This window comes from Cyprinodon tularosa, unplaced genomic scaffold, assembly GCF_016077235.1.
Source record: "Cyprinodon tularosa strain WSP-4 unplaced genomic scaffold, ASM1607723v1 ctg185, whole genome shotgun sequence".
Taxonomy (NCBI): Eukaryota; Metazoa; Chordata; class Actinopteri; order Cyprinodontiformes; family Cyprinodontidae; genus Cyprinodon; species Cyprinodon tularosa.
In genome coordinates this window covers 1,411,909-1,436,146 of record NW_024038643.1, presented here as the reverse complement: position 1 = coordinate 1,436,146, position 24,238 = coordinate 1,411,909, and the positions used below count along the sequence as shown (strand labels likewise).

Here is a 24,238-nt window from a genome sequence, read left to right as displayed (position 1 = left end):
CGACTGTTTACTGCTAACAAGTGACTTTATCTCTATCGTAGTATCCACATCACTCTGCGATGTCTCTTTTTCTCCCTCTCATTCATCTCGCTTCCTTTCTTTGACCCACCAATTTGTTGGCCTCTTCCAAACCCGTTCCTGCTGTATCTCTCTACTTTCTGCCATCTTTCTGCTCCCCTCCCGTGGTGTTTGCCTGTCGTGTACGTATTGCAGGCTGGCGTTGGACGATGCCATTCGCCACAAGCAGCTGAACATCTCCCGTTTTTCACCCAGGGTGGCAGGAGAGAACGACTTCCTGCAGACTGTCATCAACAAAGTTATCACCGCTAAAGAAGTCAATCACAAAGGCCAAGGTAATGTGGAAAGTCGACACCAACGCTGCCCACAGCTACATGCCATTGTGTGTATAGGATATACAATATGGCCTCTGATTATAAGGGCATTTGCTACAACAAGAAATTTGTATGTAGAAACAAATTTTCCCTTCAGGGAAAAATAGAAATCGATTTCAATAGAAATCGAGTTTCTTTTCACTCTCAATCTAAACCATCACCAAAACATGCACAGCACAGTAAAAATATAATCACAACAGTAATTTTATCCAGTGTACCTTTAAAAGACATATACTGTATGTTTAAATATGACTACAAATTAAAGACAAGAAAAATCATACACTTTCTCTGTGATGCTCAGCTGGAACCCTTAGTAAAAGGGACTTTTTTTCCCCTTTTTTATCTTAGTCTTATTTTAAACCCCAAACTAATCATTACCAGGATTTTTTTCGTTTTTTTTATCAAGGGGCATTCTAAATGTATCATTTAAATGAGCACAACACCCTTAGATTTTGTCATTACTTCTATCCCGTACAAACTCCTCAGAAGTGCTGGCAGCAATCACATCGCTGGCTTTGTCATCCAGTTCAAAGTTTGATTTGGATAAAAATTTTTTATGTTGTACCAATTATTAAGAAATGTCGATTAGGCCATTAAGCTGAATTTTGATGAGTTTTTCCAGGCCAAGGACCCCCAAACTGATGGCAAAATGGATTGTGTTATGTCAAACTGGTCCTATAGTCACTCTATTAAAAATGGAGTAATGTAACAGAAGTCATTTCTCCCTGGGATTATTAAAGTATTTCTGATTCTGATTCCCAGTTGATGGGACAGGTGTTGTGAATGAAACGGTTCCCCAGCTTGAAAGAGCTCCTGTGTGTCACTGAATGTGTTTATTGATGATTGAAAGACATCTTCTGCTTCCATTTATCTGTTTACTACAGTGTGTTGAATTCATGTTAATATGTATTGAATGACATTTCAATTAGTGGAAAGAATTGCATGGGGAATTATAAAAAAAAGTCTAATCAATCACGGACCCCCTGTTGAAGACCTCTGTTTGAACACATTTACCTCATTTGTAGGCTTGGGAAAACTTGTAGGTGGTTTTCCGTAACATGTAATTGAGATGGCGCACCACCACAGCACAATAAAGTCCACCACACTAAGAATGAACAAAAAAAAAGGTTAAAATAATGTGAAGCATATGATGTAGCATACTTTGCATACAGATTAATTTTAAATCAATTTAAGTGTCATGAAATGTTAATTTGACTTTATTCTAAAAAAAAAAAATTATAAAAAAAAAAGCAACGCCAGCAGTCATGTCAGTTTGTTGAAATATTTTAGGAATTTAAAACCTTTTTAGCAACTGCAACTTTTTCTAAAACGATTTTTTATTTTTTTTTGTCCCTAGTTTTCTTTAAGGCCCTGGAATTCTAAAGCTCATTCAAATCATGAAGAGATATGCCAGCAATTTCTCCTCAAACCTTGACAATAGTTTGCAGGAGATTCTTGTTTTTTGATGATTGGTGACCTTCAACAAAAAACAAGAATAAAACGGATACATGGAAGCAAATCTGGCATTGACATTTTCTCTTGCAGATCAAAAAAATGTCCCATGTAGTTTTACATTTTTTGGATTTTGGCTTAAAAAATGCTGGTGACGTTTTTTACATTGCAGTTAAAATTGTAACAAGTTTACTTCCCTAAATTAAGTTACTTAAAATATTAGCTTATATGTCCATGAATATATTATATACATTTTCAAACTGTCATGTAATCTTTTCTGCATCTAGTCAACAGAGATTTTAGTAATTTTAGGTCTGTGTTTGGTGAAGCAGCCTTACCTTTCTGAGGGATTCCCAGCCGCAGAAAGGTGGGGGGGCTTCCCTGTTAAAGTCTCAGCTGTATTGTCATGCCCAATGAAGTCGTACTCTGATAAATGTCAGCTCTGCTCTAACCCGCACTGGGGGGAGAACAGCAGAGAGCATTGATAGCAGCTGTTTCAGTCATGCTGGCGTATCAAAGGGCTTCCAGCATGGCCAGTAGGGGACGTGTCACTCATAACAGCAGAGTATCTGCAAAGTGAATAAAGGGCTTGTTTCTGTGACCATTACATGGCACTCTGAGTAGAACTTGGAGAACACACACTCATATCTTGAGTTATTATATTCATTTTAATTCTCCAGCACAATGTCTTTTGATAGATTGTTTTTTTTTTTTTTGCCCTGGGGCCTTATCACTATGACAATTGTCAGTGGAAATCAGAGGAAGAAATCTGTTTTTAGTGATTTCCTGGGGCGCCCCTCCATTGTGCTGTCCTCATTACCTTATCTCAGCTCCCTCTTTGCTCATTTTGGTTGTGTCATCAGGTCTGTGGGTGACTCTGAAGCTACTTCCTGGAGACATCCATCAGATAAGGAAGGACTTTCCTCACCTGGTGGATCGATCGACAGCTGTGGCACGGAAGATGGGTTTTCCTGAGATAATTATGCCAGGTGGAGTGTTTTAAAGACATTTTCTTTTTATTATTTAGATTTTTCTACTTTTTACTTTAAGAATATATATTATATAAAGGGTATAATAAAAATACATTTTAGAGCTTAATTTTAACACAAATAAAAAACAACTTTTGCACCATTTTACCCATTAGTAACAGATTTTCCCTTCTGCTTTGTGTCCTAAAGGAGACGTCCGAAACGACATCTATGTAACTCTTGTTCAAGGGGACTTTGACAAGGGGAGCAAGACGACACCCAAAAACGTTGAGGTGACCATGTCTGTTTATGATGAGGACGGCAAGAAGCTGGAGGTATTTATGAGGTTTCCTTTGGGTTGAACTCAGACAGGTCTTGTAACTCTTTCAGACATCCTCTGACTTAACCTACCTTTACAAATCTAACTTAGCACACTATGAATTATGAATCCTGCTATAAGGCAATATGATTCACAGCCAACACCTCAGTTTCCTACTGACTATAGAGATAAGCAATGCAACAAGATGGAGTTTATTTATTTATTCACACTTTCTTATTGGTTAAAATAAAGTTCTGGTATTTAATCTTTGAATATGCACCCCCCCCCAAAAAAAAAAAAAAAAAAAAAAAAAAAAAAATAAATGTCATGTACTCAAACATTTACTATTTGGAGTCCTGCATTAAAAATTCTGCCTAACCTGGGGAAAAAAATGTCAACTTTCTTAAAACTAAAATACTTGCCCCTACGAGGGCAGGCTAGAGATAATCTTTTCTTCTATTTCGTGAATAAATCAAAACATTGCGAGAATAAAGTTGTAATATTACAAGAATGAAGTCACAATTTTACGTCCTTATTCTCGTAATTTTGTGACTATTCTCATTGCAACTTTATGCTTATAATTTTACAACTTTATTCTCACAATTTTACGACTTTATTCTCGTAATTTTACGACTTCATTCCGGTAATTTTATGACTTCATTCTCGAAATACAGGGGAAAAATCTCTAGCCTGGCCCTAATACTCTGTTGTACATAAAAAAAAAAAGTACCACTCAGTCACCAATAGGTGGTGCTGTTTGGAGATTGCACATGTTAAACTAAATCATAAGTAACGCACTGAAAAATATTTATGTATGCATTAAAAAAAAACAACAAGACAAAAACTTTTGATGTCAGTTTCCTTTATGGCAGGATGTAAAATAAAATTCTATTTCTTTTTACCGTTTTAAATAATGTGCCAACACAGCAGTATCCAATGTCTTTATTAAGGTCTTGTTTCATCTGGAGTCGCGGTGACCTCTTTTCTTTTATGTGTAATTACTGACATTCCCTGTTGACTCCACTTCTTGCTCTACATGATCCACAAATTAATGGAGGATATTTTGAGAGCAGCTGGATATGAAAAGCCGTGGGAGGAAGTGAGACAGAGGTGGCCATATCTGGATCTTTGCTCACGTTTAGCTTTGAATTAATTCGAGATCTTTAGTTAGAGATATACAAACCATACAAAGAACATTCACACAGTGGAAAAAATCAAAATCTAGATAAGGTCATTTCTTAAAATAAGTGCATTTGTTCTGGAATTGAGGTGATAAGAGACATTTTGCCAATGGAACAACACAATTTAGATTTAAAATAAGACAACAGAGCTGCATTGTCTTATTTCAAGTGCATATTATCTAATTATCTTATAAAAATGAGTAAAAATACTCATTCCATTGGCAAATTATCTCATTTACCTATTCAAATAAAGGGAAAATGCACTTATTTTAAGAAATCTTTAATTATTTTTCGATTGTTTTTCTAGTGCAGCACGAACACCGATTTTTTTTTATTTTTAAGAATTAATATTGTTAGAAAATAAGTCTCTCTTAATATAGGATTTTTTTTCACCACTACTGCAACACAAATGTATTTACTACTGAACCAAGGAAGCCAATAAGAGGAGGGTAGTTCAAATGATCTTACCTTGTTGTTAAGAATACGTTCTAAATTGTTGAGATTTTTGTAATATCTGGAGCTACAGTTTATTATAATCTTGTTTAAACTTAATTAACATACCCATTACTATGGTGTAAGCACTGGTGTAATTGGAATAGGGAGATTCAAAAGTAATTTGAGATGACAGATTTCTGGTTTTAATGACTCTTCCTACAAACACTGAATCAAGGGAGAGCTTTGTTTCCCATGGCTGCATCTATTATACTCATTAGTCTTAAATTGAGAAGCTTTTCCATTTATTGGTCGCAGTAAGCTGGTAAAAAAAAATTATTAAAGAAAGCTAGTGATGCTACTTGAAATGAGTCTTAATATAGTGTAAATTAGTGACAATTGTAGTGTGTTATTTGATCAGTGAGTTGATGTGTAACAAATCCCATTAGTGAAAAAACAGATGTAAGGTTTTTGTTGGGTTCACAGTTGTTTGGTTAGTTCTGTGCTGGTGACATGCTGACTCTTCACCCCACTGGGGGTTTAAGATCTCAAATGTTAAGTGCATTTTATTAGCATACATTAACATATAAATAAGGATCTACCAAAAGCAGTACTTTATTCATACTTTAAACTAGAATGCCACATGCTAAGCATTATAATATGCTCAACTAATGCCATTGTGCATACTATTTCCTTTCCTCTTACTGCACAAGGTACTAAAAAGCTAGCATTTATGTATCCATTTAGCTTCAGTTTCAGTGGAGAATTGGTTAGGAGTCTGATGCACTGTCATGTGACAATAAAAGAAGCTAGTGTCTTTGAGTGATGTGGACAAACCGTGCTTGCACACGCTTACATGCACACACTTCAGTGTCCCCGCCTGAGAAATGGAAGAATAGTTCAACGGTCTGGCATGTGAACTCACCTCGGCATGTCGGATGCTGAAATTAAGGGAACTTAGCCTACATTATGAACATTTTAGCTTGTTATTATCTGACAGCTTGGAGGCTTCTATACAACATTATATAGTTTTATAGTTGCATTGTATAATAAGATTTTTTCTTAAATAGATTAATAGATTTATAGAGTAAGTGTTTCTGTAATTTCTTTACCTTTTTTCACAGTATGTTGCCACATTCATGCATACTTTTAAATAAAAATAACAGCTGCTGATAGATTTGTAGATGCTGTTGTTCCAGATCTGTTGCTCCATGTAGGAAGTGTCCATCTGTAGTTGTTGACATTCTGAAAAGGATCGTTTTGGTTTATCAATTAGCCTTTTTATATTGAATAGGTGTGCAAGACTAAGATAACCTAGCTTAGAATAAATTAGAACATACTTTATAGTCAGGAAATTTGTCATGGACCCAAGTTCACAGTGCATAGCTCTTAGCTGCCATTAGAAACAATAAATACAAATAAAAACAAAAGTGAGCTAAAACAACAATCAAAAACCAAGTTATTGCACACTTCTCATTTCTCCCCTTACAGATCTATTTAAAAATTTGATTTACAATTTTGAGGGTACAAAGGACTATTTAAAAGGACTTTTTCACTCACCCTCTGATGGCGCCGCAGATGGCAGCCACGGTGTGTTGGTGCGCACTTTTTAGTTTCTTTTTACTACTTAACTCTGGTTTTTGCGATGCTACCCGGAGCTCTTTCACCAGAGAAGAGCTCATGAACATCAGGGCAACATCACCAGAGGATTTATTCCCCACTTTTCTTCTCCCTACGCTGGAAATTTTGGACATTCTGGTCAAAGGTGCGCTCATGCTCATGCAGCGAAACGCCGGAGGAGAGGAAAACGCGCTGGGGCGCTCGTGCGGCACCGCAAGCGCGGTCTCCGCTCAGCGCTACCGGGCATGATCCTGTCCAACGTGCGTTCCCTGCCCAACAAACTGCACGAACTTCAACTGATGCTGGGATATAACAGGGACTTCTCCTCATCTGCAGTTTTATGCTTTACGGAAACATGGCTGTGTGGATTGATCCCAGACTCTGCGCTGCAGCTGGCAGGCTTCCAACTCCACAGAGCGGACAGAGACACACAGCTCTCCGGCAAAGCGAAAGGTGGAGGGATCTGTTTTTACATCAACAGCGGCTGGTGCAACGATGTGACAGTGATCCAGCAGCACTGTTCAACAGACCTGGAATATTTCATCATAAACTGTAAGCCTTTTTATTCACCCCGCGAGTTCGCTTCATTCATTCTGGTCGGTGTCTACATCGCGGCGCATGCAAACGTGCAGGACGCACAGCGCACGCTCGCTGATCAGATACTGAGTATGGAGCGGAGCAACCCGGACTCCTTAGTTATTGTCCTTGGTGACTTTAATAAAGGTAACCTCAGTCATGATCTTTCTAAATACAGACAGTTTATTAAATGCCCGACCAGAGAGGATAACATTCTGGATCACTGTTACACCACCATCAGGGATGCTTATCACGCTGTCCCCCGTGCTGCACTGGGCCAATCTGACCATGTCATGGTCCACCTGATTCCTGCTTACAGACAGAAACTAAAGCTCTGCAAACCTGTGGTGAGGAAATCAAAGAATTGGACCAGTGAGGCTGTGGAGGATCTTCAGGCGTGTTTGGGTTCTACTGACTGGGACGTCTTCAGGGCTGCTACCAACAGTCTGGATGAGTTCACAGAGGCTGTGACATCATACATCAGCTTCTGTGAGGACTGCTGTATTCCAACACGAACCAGGGTGAATTACAATAATGACAAACCCTGGTTCACTGGCAAACTCAGAAGACTTAGGTTGGACAAGGAAGAGGCCTTCAGGAGCGGAGATAAATGCAGATTCAAAGATGCAAAATACAAGTTTAGCAAGGCGGTGAAAGAGGGTAAACGACTGTACTCCGAGAAGCTGCAAAACCATCTTTCTGCCAACGACTCTGCCTCTGTCTGGAAAGGGCTTAGGCAGATAACAAGCCTAAAGCCCCCCACTCCATGAACGACCGACAGTTAGCCAACGACCTGAACAACTTCTACTGTCGTTTCGACAGACAAAGGGACAGTCATGCATCCACCCCCCACAACACCACCCAACAGATCACCTCCACCTCCTCCTCCTCAGTGACAACTCTTTCCATAAAAGAGAGAGATGTAAACAAAATCTTCAAAAAACAGAACCCCCGGAAAGCTGCTGGACCAGATTCTGTCACTCCATCCACTTTGAAGCTCTGCTGACCAGCTGTCTCCAGTGTTCACAGAAATTTTTAACACCTCACTGGCGACATGTCACGTGCCAGCCTGCTTTAAATCCTCCAACATCATCCCTGTCCCCAAGAAGCCAAGGACCACAGGACTTAATGACTTTAGACCCGTCGCCCTGACCTCTGTGGTCATGAAGTCCTTTGAGCGTCTTGTGCTGTCACACCTGAAAGAAATCACGGACCCCCTCCTGGACCCCTTCCAGTTTGCCTACAGAACCAACAGGTCTGTAGATGACGCTGTCAACCTGGCCCTTCACCACATTCTCCAGCACCTGGACTCCGCAGGAACCTATGCCAGGATCCTGTTTGTGGACTTCAGCTCGGCCTTCGACACAATCATCCCAGCTCTGCTCCAGGAGAAGCTCTCCCAGCTGAATGTGCCTGACTCCACCTGCAGGTGGATCACAGACTTCCTGTCGGACAGAAAGCAGCACGTAAAGCTGGGAACACAGTTCTCTGACTCACAGCTCATCAGCACTGGTTCCCCCCAGGGCTGTGTTCTTTCTCCTCTGCTCTTCTCCCTGTACACCAACAGCTGCACCCCCAGTCATCAGTCTGTCAAGCTCCTGAAGTTCGCAGACGACACCACTCTCATCGGACTGATCTCCGATGGTGACGAGTCCGCCTACAGGTGGGAGGCTGACCATCTGGTGACCTGGTGCAGGGATAACAACCTGGAGCTCAACGCTCTAAAAACAGTGGAGATGGTTGTGGACTTCAGAAAGAGCGCAGCCCCTGCTACCCCCATCACCCTCTGTGACTCCACCATTGACACTGTGGAGTCTTTCCGCTTCCTGGGAACTATCATCTCCCAGGACGTAAAGTGGGAGCTGAACATCGACTCCCTCACCAAGAAAGCCCAGCAGAGGATGTACTTCCTGCGGCAGCTGAAGAAATTCAACCTGCCCAGGACAATGATGGTGCAGTTCTACTCCTCCATCATTGAGTCCATCCTCACTTCCTCCATCCCCATCTGGTACGCTGGTGCCACCGCTAAGGACAAGAGCAGACTGCAGCGTGTCATCCGGTCTGCAGAGAAGGTGATTGGCTGCTACCTCCCATCTCTCCAGGAGCTGCACGCCTCCAGGACTCTGAGGCGTGCAGGGAAGATTGTGGCTGATCCCTCCCACCCCAGTCACAAACTATTTCAGTCACTACCCTCTGGCAGGAGGCTGCGGTCCATCAGGACCAGAACCTCCCGTCACAAAAACAGTTTTTTCCCATCTGATATCGGCCTTATCAACAAGGCCAAGACCCGCCCGTGACACTGGACAATGTTTCTTTCCCCCATTCAGGATTTTTGCGTTACATTAACACACAGTCTATATATATATATATATATATATATATATATATATATATATATATATATATATATATATATATATATATATATATATATATATATATATATATATTCTATCTTATTTTGTTATTTTGTTTTGTTTTGTTTTTTTTTTTATCTGCACCAACAACACCAAGTCAAATTCCTTGTAAGTGCAAACCTACTTGGCAATAAACTTGATTCTGATTCTGATTAAAGCAGTTCATTTTTACCTTTAAATATTATGAAAATATTTTTCTTTAGGTTCACTTTAAAATCTTTACTTTTGGTTGCTTTTTTCTAAGGGCTCTTTGCATACGACTCCTGCTTTGTATCCTTCTGTTTTTTATGTTCGTCTCTTCATGCTCCTGCTGGACATCGTTGCTCTCCCTCAGAAAGGATTTGCGACATGAGAGGCTGCCCTGTGACATCTTGACTTATGAGCACACCTCCAGCCTCAGCAGCACTTTTTAAAGATATGATTCTGTCAGGAACCTTGGCCACTTAGTGACGGGGGCAGATCCCCCCCATTCAACCCGCCCAGCCTATATTTGCTCAGTGCAGTTGGGGAACACGGGGTCCATCATTTCTCATAATTGTCACTGTCAGAAACCATTAGTGTGTGAGTAAACTTCAACTTTTTTGTGCATATAGGATAATTTCTATTTAAATACGATTCATATTTTCCTCCTAGAATGTCATCTTTCCTGGGGCTGGAGATGATGGGATCAATGAGTACAAGTCTGTCATCTACTACCAAGTGAAGCAGCCAAGATGGTTTGAAACAATAAAGGTGAGTAGCTCTGTGATATTGGCGCAATTTTAACAAATTATCTTCAGCTTTGACCCCCATGTTGTGGTAGAGTCTTTAAATTTAAGGTTCAGAATAGGACTTGACAATAATTAAATGTAGAATAAAATAGAATTCATTGTCATTTATTGTCATTAGACTTTCACAAGTACAAAACAATGAAATGTAGTTTGCATCAATCCAAAAGTGCAATACAGAAGATTTTTTATTTACATGTGTACAGAGATTATGTATGTACCGTAAATTCTCTAATATAGGCCCGGGCCTTTATTTCACTCAAGTGCATCGCGGTCCAGGCCTTTATTGGATAGAGGCCAGTATTAGAGACAGGCCTCTATTGCTATTTGAGCAAAACAGACTACCAGTGGAATGAATAAAAATGAGATTTTGTGTCTATTTGAACCTATAAAACACTAGGTTCATTTATTGAAAAAGTACAGTTACCATGTCTCGCTTGGTTTGAATAAAAAAAAAAAAAAAAATCCTCCAATTCTGTTTAATTCTCCTCCTCAGTTTCCTCCTCCTCTTCATCTCTCCCTTTATTCTCCTCATCACTCGCGCTGCTCCTCCTGTTCTGCTGCGTGTCTGTTCTCTTCCTCGCGCAGACGGGCAGCAGCAGGGCTTGTCGTTCAGCTGCGCAGGGCTGTGGTACTTGTATGTTACTTACTACCACAAGTATAATGTTGAGGTATGCCCAGAAAAAACGTTTATAGCCCCGGCCTGTATTAGAGACCGGCCATGATTTACCTCCTCTGACAGCGAGACCGGCCATTATTAGAGACCCGGCCGCTATTGGAATACAGGCCAATATTAGAGAATTTACGGTATGTATGTATGTATATATATATGTTTTAGAAGGGTTAAAATATAGGATAAATAATGATAGATGATAACAGTTAAAAGATTTTCAGATTATGTACAGCTATAATTGACGAGTATGTGGAAGTGATGTTGGATTCGTGTATCAATATATATTTTTATAAAATTGGATTCAATAGTGATATTACTTTTAATACAAATGTGTGGTATTCCCATGTATGTTACAGTTTATGGTGCACCACATTTAGCAGCCAAATGAGTAGCAATTATAGTGAGCAATAATCCTTGATGCGGATTCCTATTTTAGTGTCTGATGAATGACATGTAGAAAGCATGATGCTGGTTGCTCATCTTAGAGCTACAGTCTGTAGAAGAGCTGAGCGTGTTGCTCTAACTGAGCAGATTTCTGTCGTGAATAAAGTTTTGGTCCACAATAGGAGACGTTATTCGTGTTTTTTATGTTCACTGTGACCAGGTAAAAAAATAAACAAATATGGCTGGGATCTGATTTATTTTTTTTTTTTTACATTTTTTATGAGATGTGCAAAATCAAACAAAGTTATGTTAAGAAACTGAACAACCAAACAAAACTAGAGCAAAAAATGAAACCATAGCTCCTCCCTCCTAACCACTTCAAACACTGAAATGGTTTGAAAACCATTGGCATGGATAAGTATTAAACATCCTGTGAAACATCAAAAAGTCTTTACTTTCATGCCTTTGAAAGCCACACCTGTCCTCTTGCTTATCTCAGGTCGCCATCCCCATCGAAGATGTGAACCGAAGCCATCTACGGTTCACCTTCCGCCATCGCTCATCCCAGGATTGTGAGTATAAATGTCATCTATGGAATAATCCGTTTTTCCAGTGACCAGGTGTGCAATTGGTTGCTAATTTGCTTACAACAAAGCTAATAGAAAATATCCAGCTTAAACAGACGCTTTGCACAATAATAAATACCTAGCTGCTTACCCTCTGTCACATTAATCAAAAGAAGTAGTTTGCCTCTGCATGAAGCAGCCCCATAGAATGGCTTGTCATAGGCTACAGCTGGGATGTAAAAATGCCTTGGGGAGCTTTATTTATTGAGGCGGGTGTACAATTGAATTCAACCCTGGTCGTATTTCATTTTTTTCAGTTCTTCTTTATATCATGGATAAAACAGGGAATAGACATGCTATTCCATTTATCCGAGGGGAAGACCTTCCCTCTGACCTAAGCAGCACCGATGCTGGAGAAAAAGGGGATTTTGTAGAGTATGAAAAGATTAACAAAAAGGGTACCCTTTCCCTAATCTGCAGCTGGTGTCGTCATCCACTTTTAAAATCCCCAGCTGTATTCACTTCTCACCTGCATGCAGGTGCTTTGGAGGAAATTGCCAGGTCTCAGAGCTCTGCGCTGGCCTCTAATCCACATGGAGAGCCTTCTTGTCATGCACACCTTGCTTCTGTGGGGACTAATGCTGTTAGAGGCTTGCTTTTGAAAGTCTGTGATTTGCTGTTATCTTGCTGTTACGGTTGCTTTAGAAACTCCTCAAGAGACTCGGGGGACCACCGGAGCATACTAATGCTGCTAAACTTTCAGCAAACTGACAGCTCACAAAACATGCATTTGAGGTCAAGGTGCAATGGCTGGATTCTTTAGGGGTTTTGGTATGATCTATTTAATTATGCTGGTGGCTTTGTGCACTTACAGCATGCAGACACTGATCCGCGTGAAGTTTTGTATTTATTGCTGTACCAACCAGGGTAAATGCAAACAGGTTTTAGAGTGAGTAAGGCTGTGTGACGTGCATTTGATCAATTACTCTCAACTCCAATGGCCCCAAATAAAATCTCTAAAGTTTTTTGTATAACACACGACTATGAAACAGGTTAGGTTTAAAATGGTGGAAAAACAGTCAGATTATAAAGATATCTGAGCTTTGAAAATGTTAGTATTGAATTTATGATCTGATATTTGATCAAATATTTGATGTTCTTTCATGTGGAAAGTGCTCAGATGAGATCAAAGATTAAATATTCAGCCTGCATAAAAAAAGGGTGACAGAAGTCTGATAATGCATATCACCCTTAACACATACTCCACCAGTATTATTTGGATGGGATGTTTCCTCCGCAGGATCAACCAGTTGGGGGTAATGGGAAGAGCTAAATACTGGAAGGAAACCGTCTGTCTGCCAAACACATACAACTGGGGCAGAGGTTCCCCTTCCACCAAGAAAAAAACCCTAAAAATGCAACCAGATTTATGGTGAAATGTTTAGATCCAAGTAAGTTGATCTGTTACATTGGCCCAGTCAAAATAAAGTCTAAACCAAATTGGAAAATGTGTGACAGGACAAACAAATAACTCCCAAAAAGATGCATTGTTTCAGAAAGATGAATGTTGATTGGATCCTGAAATATTTTCTCCTGTGATAGCAGCAGGAAGGTGTTTCTTAGCAAGTATTGATTCACACAAACACAAACTGCACCTTTAAGATTTTAAGAAGTGAAATTTAATGAGGGTATTTTACATATATGCAAACGTTTTGGTGGTTCATTGCATAAGATCCCTACAAAATACACTTTAGTTTTGATTTATGTAAAAGATGTATGAATATTTATGTATAAACTGTGGCCTCTGCTTTTATATTTTCCTTTCTCCCAACTTATGTAGATTAGGTTTTTGCCAGACAAATATACTAAAATATTAACTCTATTTCGTTCAGTTTATATTAGGTATTTTTAGATCATGTTTTATTCATAAAAGCTTTAAAGTCTTTGCAATTTTAAATGAGACCTCAACTTTGAAGATAAAATATTTGATGCCTCTATGAAAAAGTTTTAAACTTATTTTATAAACGGGTAGATTTTAATTCTTCTAACTCTGGTGTAAAATACAACCTTAAAAACATATTGCAGATTCTTCATTCAATTTTTCTTTATGTGGTGTTTATGTTCAACACTTCCTTTTCCTAGGGAAGATAAGCTGCACAAAATGCTCTGGCAGCCCTTAAAATGGTGCCTCTGCTGTCATCAACCCGTGCCCCTCCTGCTTCCTTCGCTTTGCTCCTAGCGAGCGTTGAACTTTTCATTTGAAGGCAGAGTGACAGAGCTGTTCATCAAAACCACTGTTGGAGTTCATGTGCTCTGTATCTGAGGCCCCGCTCTTTTGAGAAGAAAACCAGCTCCTGCACAGTGGCTGTAACACTATCAGGCCTCGTCAGACAGAAGGAGGCCATCAAAAACCACGCCTTGGCTGCTGAACATAACCACCATTTTTTCAGTTGTTTTCCATCTGTATTATGCCACTGCCTGGTCCTATAAAAAAAAAAAAAAAAAAATAACTGATTGCAAGCAAAAGATAAATCTCCAGCATTTCTCTATGAGTATTTTTCCGCTTTGTCTAATTAAAACAAAAAACTTTTAATGCTTTTATATTATTGTTAAAAAAACCAAGAAATGGATGGATGTTGAATTGGAAGGAAAAATGATAAAATATTACCAGAACTGTGAGTAGGCCCCAGCTGTGTGTATAATAATCACAGCTGTCCCTTAAAACCTTTGCTTCTTTAGGACATTAAATCTGATCCACTGCTCCTGAAGAATAAATGGTTGACAGGACAGCTCTTATAAATAAGATCTTTATAAGACAAATGACAAGAACAAAAAGCAAAAAAACAAATGTTTAGATCATTTCATTTTTTTTTAGGAAGATGTCTTTGCAGTTTTCCTGGAGGAATGCTGCAGCATCTTTACAAGAATGCTTTTGACGGATGAGACCGAAATTAAACTTTTAGTCGTATGTGCAGAAATTCTTTGTAGGAAAATTCTCTGCATCACTCTGAAGGAACCATAAGCCCCATTTACACTACCCTTTTGAAACCATGCAAGGAATGGACTGAGCACGGTGACTGAGATAACTGCTGAGTGTAAATGGAAAGCAGCTGAACTGGACCGTGCTAGACACGACCGAACCGCACTGAATCTAGTACTAGTTCAACAGTAGGGCTCGGCACGGTTCTGTTAGGGCTCGGTTCTCTGATAACAAAGAGCGTATGAGCAGACCGCATCATCTCCTAAAGTCAGCCGACTCTTTTTCCGGGTTTTCCGGCATGCCCGGATTTGTAATTCACAGATTTCTTGACCAGTTCACAACACAAACTTTGTCTCAGCCTATTAACAATACAGTTAATGTCATTAAAGGAGTGTGTTGCGGCCTGGAATGATGCAGAGACCAAGGCTCTCATTGAAATTTAGGCAGAGGACGCTATCCAGGCAAATAAGTTCTAATGCTATGGGCACTGCTATTTTTGTTTGCGTAATTCCCGCCTTGACAGCTGTAGTATCGTGGACCGCCGATAGGAGGTAAGGAAACATGCTAGCGTGATGTGTAAACAGTCGTAAAAAGCTCGGCACTGTTAACTGATCCAAATTCGGTCTGAACTCCGCACGGAGCGGTTTAGAGGGGTAGTGTAAATGGGGCAATAGTCACCATGAATCATAGTGGTGGCAGCATTATGCTGAGGGGATACTTTTTTGAGAGAGGAAAGGAAGCTGTAAAACCAAAGGTTTCAGAAGACTAGCGAACGGGTCATAGGTTCACCTTCCAACAGGATGCCAAAATAGAGTTACTTAATTAAGCTCTTGGTCTTGCAGGAAATTAGAACCAGCAAATTTGTATGCATGGGTAATTCATAGTGACAATTTTAGATTTGTCATTATGCTTTAATTTAATAAGTAATAGTGGTATAAAGAGGATATAGGCTACAAAAATAAGATGAATTAGATGTTTAGCCTTGCCTAATAAATTCATTACATTTGCTAATATGTTTATGATTGTTTTCTATTTGCTGCTAAAAAGCTCAAAGTAATTAAGGAGTTGTGACGCCTTGAATAATACTAGAATGGCCCAATCAAACCTAGACCTAAATCCAACAGAACTGTGGGTAAATTATTCCTTCTAAATAGACCTAAAGCAATTAAAAAAATAAAAATAAGGTAAAATTTCACTTATTGGTTTTGCTATCCTGATAGCAGATATATATTGAAAGACCTGAAGCTTTACATTTACCAAGTATTGGATTAGATTGGCTGAATATGAAAATAGAAAACAGTTTTCATTGTATGCAAACTCAAAATCATTTAATTTTCCCAGATATGCACTGATTTTTTTCTTATCTGTCACATTAAGACCAAAGGGGGGAAAAAAGAAAGCAAAACTAAACTAACCCTGGTAGTTGAATTGTTCCAAAAAAGGACTGAGCATGTCTTCAGGGTGCCAATACTTTGGCTGTGATCTCTACATAAGATTCTATGGGCAGCATGCATGCAGCATTTTTTCCCTCCACTGGTTTCTCTTTGCCTTGCAATTATTCACAGACGAGGATGCAGGCAGAAAACCAATGAGGAGATTTATGCAGATAGAATGTGAGATAGATTTTGATGAATTGCCCCTCTCTGTGAGTAAATTTGAGCTGGTGGATCCACAAAGATGAAATGCGGTTGATCCAAACGCTTGGTTAGAGGACAAAATCATAATTCTCATCCTTGTTGGTGCAGCCTCCTTACAGGTGTATCTTTCAGTGGTCTTTATCTCTTCTAACGACAACGAAACAATATGTGCTTAGACCTAAACTCTCTTTCTCCAGCGTTATATCATGTTGGCAGCTTAATGTTTTCCAGAGACTAAATATTTGAACTTTGATTTGCATCTGCCAGTATCTTCTGCAGATTCTTTGCTTTCTGACCACATTGCGACACAAATTGATCCATGATGTGCCTTGCTGCCTTTTTTCTGGACAAAAAGGAACAAGTTGTACACAAATACGGGCGTCACATTAATGAAGGCGTAGAGTGCAGACAGCAACCCCTTCTGCCTACTCAAGTTGAGTCAGGTACTATAGTGCTGAGATGATCTATTTTATTGGTCTGCTTTTGTTTACTGCTTGTAAAATCAGCAGCCCATAACAGTTTTCTGTAGTGCAGTCTGCTTTGCATAAGCTTTCTCAACTAAGCTTGCAGTTCACATAAACAGATGTTATGCACATGTATGAGATTTGCTCGGTTGGTTAGCAAATTTGCAGAAGGAAAACAAAACATAGGTGCAACATAATCAGTATCTCCTGCAGGCTGACAGATTTGTGTTCACTCAGAAATCTTTTTTTTTTTCTCTTGTTTTTCTTCTTTCTATCCTTCCACAGCCAAGGATAAATCAGAGAAGATCTTTGCCCTGTCTTTTGTTAAACTCATGCGGTATGATGGGACCACTCTGAGGGACGGAGAGCATGATCTCATTGTGTACAAGGTAAATGGGGGGGTATCTATGCTGCTTTGTGTCTGCTGGTTGTTTTACTGGCAGCCTTTCTGTAGGGCCAGTCTGCAATGCATCTGACATGGATGTTTATAATCGTAGCTTCAGGGCTGAAAGTGGGAACCCAACCTGCCTCATTAGTACTTGTTAAAGCATTTTCCTGCTTTCACTGACACTGCTGGAATTTAAAAAAATTAAAACCATATTTAAAGGGCAACCATCTGCATGACACTGTACTTCTTTGTGGAAATGTGTAATTTTTTAAATGGTTAATGAACAAAATGGCGACCATACAAACTTTCTCACCATGTTAGGTGATAAAGACGCTGGAATTAAAGCTTTTGGATGGCAAGTCTATTATTAGCCCACCCATTATTAGTCCATCCATTCATCCATCAATCAACCTGCCAGTCAGTGACGTGCGGTCAGGGGAGGCAGGTGAGGCAGTGCCTCACCAGCCATCATGGAAAGAAAGAAAATATATAATCATAAAGTAATTTAAATTGTTATATTCATCCGGTGGTTTGTACTAAAAAATATTCATTTTTCATGTAGCTTCACCAATTTCGATTTTTATTTGTTCAAAATCGCTGAATTTTCTTATTTTCCCATTCAAATGCTTGGAAGCGATGCCGGTGAGGCAGCAGCGAGCTCTGCCTCACCTTGGATTGCGCAACCCCTGGCTCTGCGCTGGCTGCAAAGCGGAGAGAGCATGTTGCTGTACGGCGTCAATAAAATGGTTTAAACAAATGTAATATGTGAACTTATTTCTAATAATTTGGCTTATGTATATAATGTACAGAGCTTTTTGTCACCAACTGTGTTTGTGTAACGTGTTTCGTGTAATGAGCGATTATAAACGGCAGAGAACAAGTTCGAGGTGAGGCAGGCAGTTCTCTTGCCTCATGGCAGGGGGTGCTCAAGAGACTGAAAACATAAGGCAGGAACAGGACGGATCAAGGAAGGCTTTCTTCCCTGGCAGTGATCTCCATTGAGACAGAGAGACTTTTAAAACTGAAGGAAGATAAGGAGGACTTCTATTCATTTATAAGTAAAGGTAAGACAGTAATAACATTTATTTTGTTTTGTTTTTTAAGGAAATGTGTGTTTTGTGAGCTACAGTTTGTATGTGTAAGGATGCAGAAGTGAAACATAACCTGTAAACTGCTGTCAATCTATGCATCTATTTGCAAATCTGATTCTGATGACGTCAGTGCCTCACCAGCTATGAACCTCACCGCACGTCACTGCTGCCAGTCCATTTAGAATTTACCTCCCAAACATTTATTTATTTATTTATTCGTGACACTGATGCTGTTAAGTCATTTTGTGGTACCCTGTACAATAACAACAAAGCTGATTCTTCATTCAGTCATTCATTCAATATCATTTTGACACATCCTGTTTTGTTACATCCAAGCCTTCCCTTTTCATTCCATTTTTTAAGCGTTCCAATTCCACTCAATTCCCTTTCATCCTGTTCCTTCCCATTCTTTGAAACCTACTTTTTAGCTTTTTAAATACCCATGGATACAGCACCAGCAGTAAGCAAAACAATAAAAGTTTTATAATAAAGCTTTACAAGTAATATAATTTATTTTTTTCTGGCAATCTAGAGATAATCTGTTCTTTTGAAAACACTTTTTGATAAAAATAAAAAAATAAAAAATACAGAAAAATGAACAAAGCATCATGGCAAATTTACATATTGGGTTTCAACTACTGCAAGCTTTCTTTATCCTATCGTTAAATACTAGGCAGAAGCTAAGAAGTTGGAGGATTCCTCTCTCTACCTAAGTCTTCCCTCCACCAAGCTGGAATTGGAGGAGAAGGGCTACTCTACCACGGGCAAAAACTCCCAGAACCTCGGAAGCTGCACCATCAGCAAGGACTCTTTCCAGATATCCACCCTGGTCTGCTCCACCAAACTAACACAGAATGGTAAGAGGCTCAAATGTCAAAAATAAATATTTTTTTCTTATGCATAACACAAAAAACGACTTTCAGAATACAGGATCCACCAGGATAAAGAAATATAATCAAACAAGACAGCTGTTATGTTTCACGTAATTTTTAGATCAGCATCTGTGAAAATGGGTCTGATCTACAGAGGCAGATGTATTTAGTCTACTTCTATAAAAAAATGAAGTTAGGTTAGAGAGTCTTGAGCAGCAGAAAAGTGAACCCCTTGATGGACATCAGTATTTGATTTAATAGATATAGTCAGTTTGAACATTGCAATTTTTGACTTTTTTTCTTGTTGTCTTGATTTACTGTCTTTATGACTGACCTTGTAATATTCTCAAGTTTATTATTAGTAGTTATACCTACAGTCATACACACACATCACATAAAGAGAAGTTGATGACAGCCTCTTAAAATTATAAAGGTATTATGATAGCATTAAAGCAAACAGAGCTTTGGCATTGGAAAAGTATTGGTGAAATCTAAAATCAGAAAATGAACTAGTCCCTTTTTCCCCCCAAAAAGCCCCCCCTTTATTATTTTTATTTATTTATTTATTTATTTATTTATTTTTTGTCGAATCCCCAAATTGAGAAACCTAAAAATTTATCCTTTATCCGTTTTTCAATTCCAAAGTGAAAAATCAAAAGCTAATCTAGATGTCGTTCCCTGATTGATGCTGCTTTACATGCTGGTCATCAGCATCCAGCATCTACACTGACCAAAGGGTGGATCTGTACATCACTGTTGTGATCGCTGCTACATAGTAGCAGTTTCCATGAAGTTCTTCCTTTTTGCCTGTGTTGGCTGTTTGTTCCATTTTACATGTTATGATGCTAATATATCAGTTTATGTTAAGTATATTTGCATTTAAATGTATCGTTCATGCTTTTAAAACCTGATTAAAACACATGCCTTTAAGGGGAAATGGAAAGCCATAAAATGAATTAGTCATCATTTGAATATGTTGCTTTTCAGTTTCAGGTTTTATTCTTCTGTAGAAGGACTCTATCAGCATCACACATTTTGACTCTACATCGTTTTCACTCTGAATGGGTACAGAAAGAAATGGGCTACATGCATCATGTATACATACTGATTTTTTCCTCAATTTATATATTTTGGTTCCTTTGAAGCATATTCTACATATTGTAGTTGTTTGAGCTGTAGATTGTGATGTGATAGAAAACATAAGCTGAATAGTCTTTCTTTATGCAGATAAATTTTAAGTTAATTCTGATCTGTCCACTTTTTTAATTTAAGTCCGATAGATATCTTGTGGTACATAGATTTCAGTTCAATTTATTATTTCTTTTATTTGAAAATATGCATATATAATATATAATTCTGCTATGTTTTGAGAGTAAATGGGCCGACTTGGTAGAACATCATCACCGATCCAATCACAGTTCAGGGAAATTTGATGTCAGCTGCTGAAGTTTGAACTTTTGTATTTCAACATGTACGTCAACCAATCAGAGAAGATGATTCGGGAGCTGCAAGGGAGACAGTGACTGCATCCAAACTGTGTATCTCCTCCTGCAGAACTGTCCACAAAAAAGCATGAAAAATGATCAATGATATATTTTTATTTTATTTTACTTTATTTCTTATTCATAATATTCAGTGACATGTGGAAGCAGTAATCTCCCTGGATTTACTCCCTTCAGTGAGCAGTGAGTGCTGCTGCGAGCTTCTCCAAAGTACTGTCCGGCAGTCAGAGTCGGCAACAAAGTGCCTAGAGTTCGAGAACAAGAGCGACTTTCCTTTTTCTCATTGAAAATTAATCACACACGTTCAAAGATTGTTGAATTTGATGTCTTTAGTCACTTGCTGTTTTTCTGCTGTTAATTTTCCCCGCTCCTACGACTAGAGAAAACATGACGAAATATGCAAATTAGGTGAAGTACACTAGAGACTTTTTAGGTTGGCCATTACCTTCTTTCCTAATTGATGAGGCGGCAACAGTGTTCCCTGTTATATGGCGGTCTGGATGTGGGGTTCTGTTGCTCAGACTTTCTACATTATATTTAAAGGCAGGATCATAATTCCTGGTGAACTGTCTGCGCGGATAATATTTTAAATTGTGCTTTTCTTCTTTAAAACATCGTATCACTTTTTTCCAATTTGTCCCATCGAATAAAAATAAAGCCACTCTCTTAATTGCATCTGCCATGTTACTGTACATAGAGACCGTCCGTACACTCTGCCTGATGAATGTTTAGAGCTTCAGAATCGGCTTGTGCTGTGCTTGTTGTGAGGCAACACACTGTTAGACCAAAAACTGTTCTATCCCCAATTTTATTTTTTTTCATCATGTGTGGCGTCTCGTAACTTTAGAAAATAATCAGACAATTTTGACAAATTCCTGTGTTAACCAGGTTCAAATGTCTGTTTGTGCTTTAGCTACAAGCGTGACGGATGACTTTGGTTTTCACAAAGCTCTTATAACTTGCGCAAAGAGTATGCCTTTAAATATATTTTGACAGTTGAAAAGGGATTCTCCTTAATCCTGCTCTCAATTTGACCTGCTTTAGTTCCCTCAACCAGTGTTGGTCCCTTTGTCAGTCAATTTAAATCCAGAATCATGGCTTTACTGTATTTACTGCTGTCTCTGTGGCAGTGTTTCTGCTTTCTCCCCCTAAATGTCCCTTGGTTCTGAAAAATTCTACACTTTCTAAGCAAGGATCAAGGAAATCCCCATCTCTACCCTTTGGTTCATGGCTTATGGATTCTGGCATGTTTTCTTCCTACCAGCTTGCAGACATGTTTATAAATCCGTGCTTGCATCAATCTAAACCCCATTGAATGCGCTGGCTTTTGCACGGTGTGTTCACAACACGTCTGTTAATTCAGACTGTGTAAAAAGCTGTTGCTCTGACTGAGCGGTCAGATGCCTCTAAGTTTATTTAATCAGAGTCATCTTTAGTTTTTCATCTTGCATGTTCCGCTGTTTTGCTTTAACCATCTGAAGGACAGGATATTGGAAGCTGCCATGAAGCAGCAGGTTCGCAGAAAAGTAGCTTTGCACCCCCATGAAACTAATGGGAAGCTAATACTTGATAGTGGTAATGCTGACGTAGCCTACTGTGCTGTGCAGAAGTTTGTGGCAGGTGTGAAAGAACGCTGTAGACTAAGAATGCGTTCAATGATGGAAATGTTAATGGTTAAAATTAACCCAGAACTATCCGTCTAGTTGAAGACAGCATCAGGTCATTTAGGTACTAAGAAACTTAGCTAGTAGGTAAGCATCTAAGATGGCACCGCAGACCGCTCTCTTGTTTTGCCCGGACCTCTTTCACCACAGAAGAGCTCATGAACATCAGGGCAACATCCCCGGAGGATTTATTCCCCACTTTTCTTCTCCCTACACTTCAAATTTTGGACATTCTGGTCAAGGTGTGTTCTTCATTGCTCACGCTGCAAAATGTCGGAGGAGAGGGAAGCGCGCCAGTACCAACAACTGTAAAAAAACACTCATCATAGCTCTAAAAATATAAACTAAAGGTCCACAATCAAATTAAATCAAACTCAAATTGGTGCCATGTTTACCATGGATCAACCCAGGACAACAAATACAAATAGATCTACGCACACATATTACAGGGCAGCTATACATTGGGTAGGATAAAATCAAGTGCTGCTCTGCTTCTGTTACAATGACTGAAGTCGTCATGCAAAATGGTAAAAGAAAAACAAAGAAACAAAAAAAAGTTTGAATCAGATGCTAATTTAAAGGCAGGAAAGAGGATTGCGCATGCATCAGTGAACCCTCCTTTGCAAAAGATCTCTACGCTGGAAACGCCTCCGCTGGTTATTTTGTATTTCATCTAGAGAGGCAGCAAAGTGCCAGGAAAATATACTACAGAATAACAAGTAATTTATCCCATCCAGCAGAAGTTTTGTGACCAAATCATGTTTTCAGACCCTTTTGCTCCTTCAGGGCACAGCATCTCTGAAAGAATCCCCTAAACACACACTTAGCTGGCTCATTTCTCTCCCACTTATGCTACGTTCATACAGCAAGCAGCAGGGGCAGCAAAAACAAGCGTGCTGCTTAATTTTTGGTGCTTGTACAAGTCTAGTTTTGACGCTCGGCTGAACCATCTTTGCTGCCCTAGCTGCGCGGTCAAAAAGTGGGTCTAATGTGCATTGGGAGGAGCAAGCCTTTTTATTCTTTGTCTCTAACAATGGCAGCTATATATGCTGTAAAAGGTGGGTGAAAAGTAGTTTTTATATGTTTTTAAGTGAGAAAGTCCCCCTTAAAACTTAATCTGTGCAGTCAGTTCATCAAGATTACGAACCTGCCTTTAGATATTATTTCACTGTAGGAGCCGATCAGACCCCCATTCATCGACAGTGCTCTGTGGGTAGTAATCCTGTTCAACAGCAACCTCTATGTAGGTTGAAGTAGATGTTAGCATTTTTCATGTATATAATCCAAACTGCAGCCACCAGGATAATAAAATCAAACATATTTTGCCCGCCAGGTTTCGACCTTTTAAGTTAGTTTAGGCGTTAATAAACTGTTTCAGAGGAGTGATCATAGCGCCCTGTATCAGCAGTGCTGTGTCTGTCTCCCTGCCAGCTCCCAGATCAACTTCTCTGATTGGTTGATGTGGCGCGTTGAGCAGAAAAGTAAAATTTTTCCAAGTTCTGCTCCTGCTGCTCAAAACATGCTGCTGGACCTTTTGTTGCGCCTTGATGCACGTCAACCATTCACTTTGCATGTAAACTGGTTCCTTCTGCTGCCTCTGCTGCTTGCAGTGTGAACTTAGCATCACTTTCCTCTTTTCAACTATATAAAAAAAATGCTTTATTTTCCAGTTAGGTTGGTCAGGATTCTTTTCAACCTATGATGCTCCAGTTTACACAAAAGTGTGATCAAATAGCTAAAAAAATAAGTTCAAGAATGCCAGCCATCAATTAAGTCATTTTAGATGAATCTGGACACTTGATTTCTGAGAAAAATCCTCTTAAATACTTAAGAGTTTAGTATGAATACTATACTTGGAAAGCCTGTATCATTGAAAATGATGGTGTAAGGCAA

The 24,238-nt window shown here is 39.2% G+C and overlaps 1 protein-coding gene across 2 annotated transcripts in view; it reads left to right on the top strand.

Moving 5' to 3' along the window:
- dock1 (dedicator of cytokinesis 1) overlaps positions 1 to 24,238 on the top strand; it is a 305,990-nt gene that overhangs the window by 63,368 nt on the left and 218,384 nt on the right. The window contains exons 12-18 of one of the 2 annotated variants that reach the window (XM_038282563.1): positions 274 to 353; positions 2,708 to 2,833; positions 3,023 to 3,147; positions 9,991 to 10,089; positions 11,681 to 11,753; positions 17,114 to 17,217; positions 18,981 to 19,164. In XM_038282563.1, coding sequence (XP_038138491.1) covers positions 274 to 353; positions 2,708 to 2,833; positions 3,023 to 3,147; positions 9,991 to 10,089; positions 11,681 to 11,753; positions 17,114 to 17,217; positions 18,981 to 19,164 — 791 coding nt within the window. Of the gene's footprint in view, positions 1 to 213; positions 354 to 2,707; positions 2,834 to 3,022; positions 3,148 to 9,990; positions 10,090 to 11,680; positions 11,754 to 17,113; positions 17,218 to 18,980; positions 19,165 to 24,238 lie in introns of both variants that reach the window. The other variant, XM_038282562.1, reaches the window with a different exon arrangement.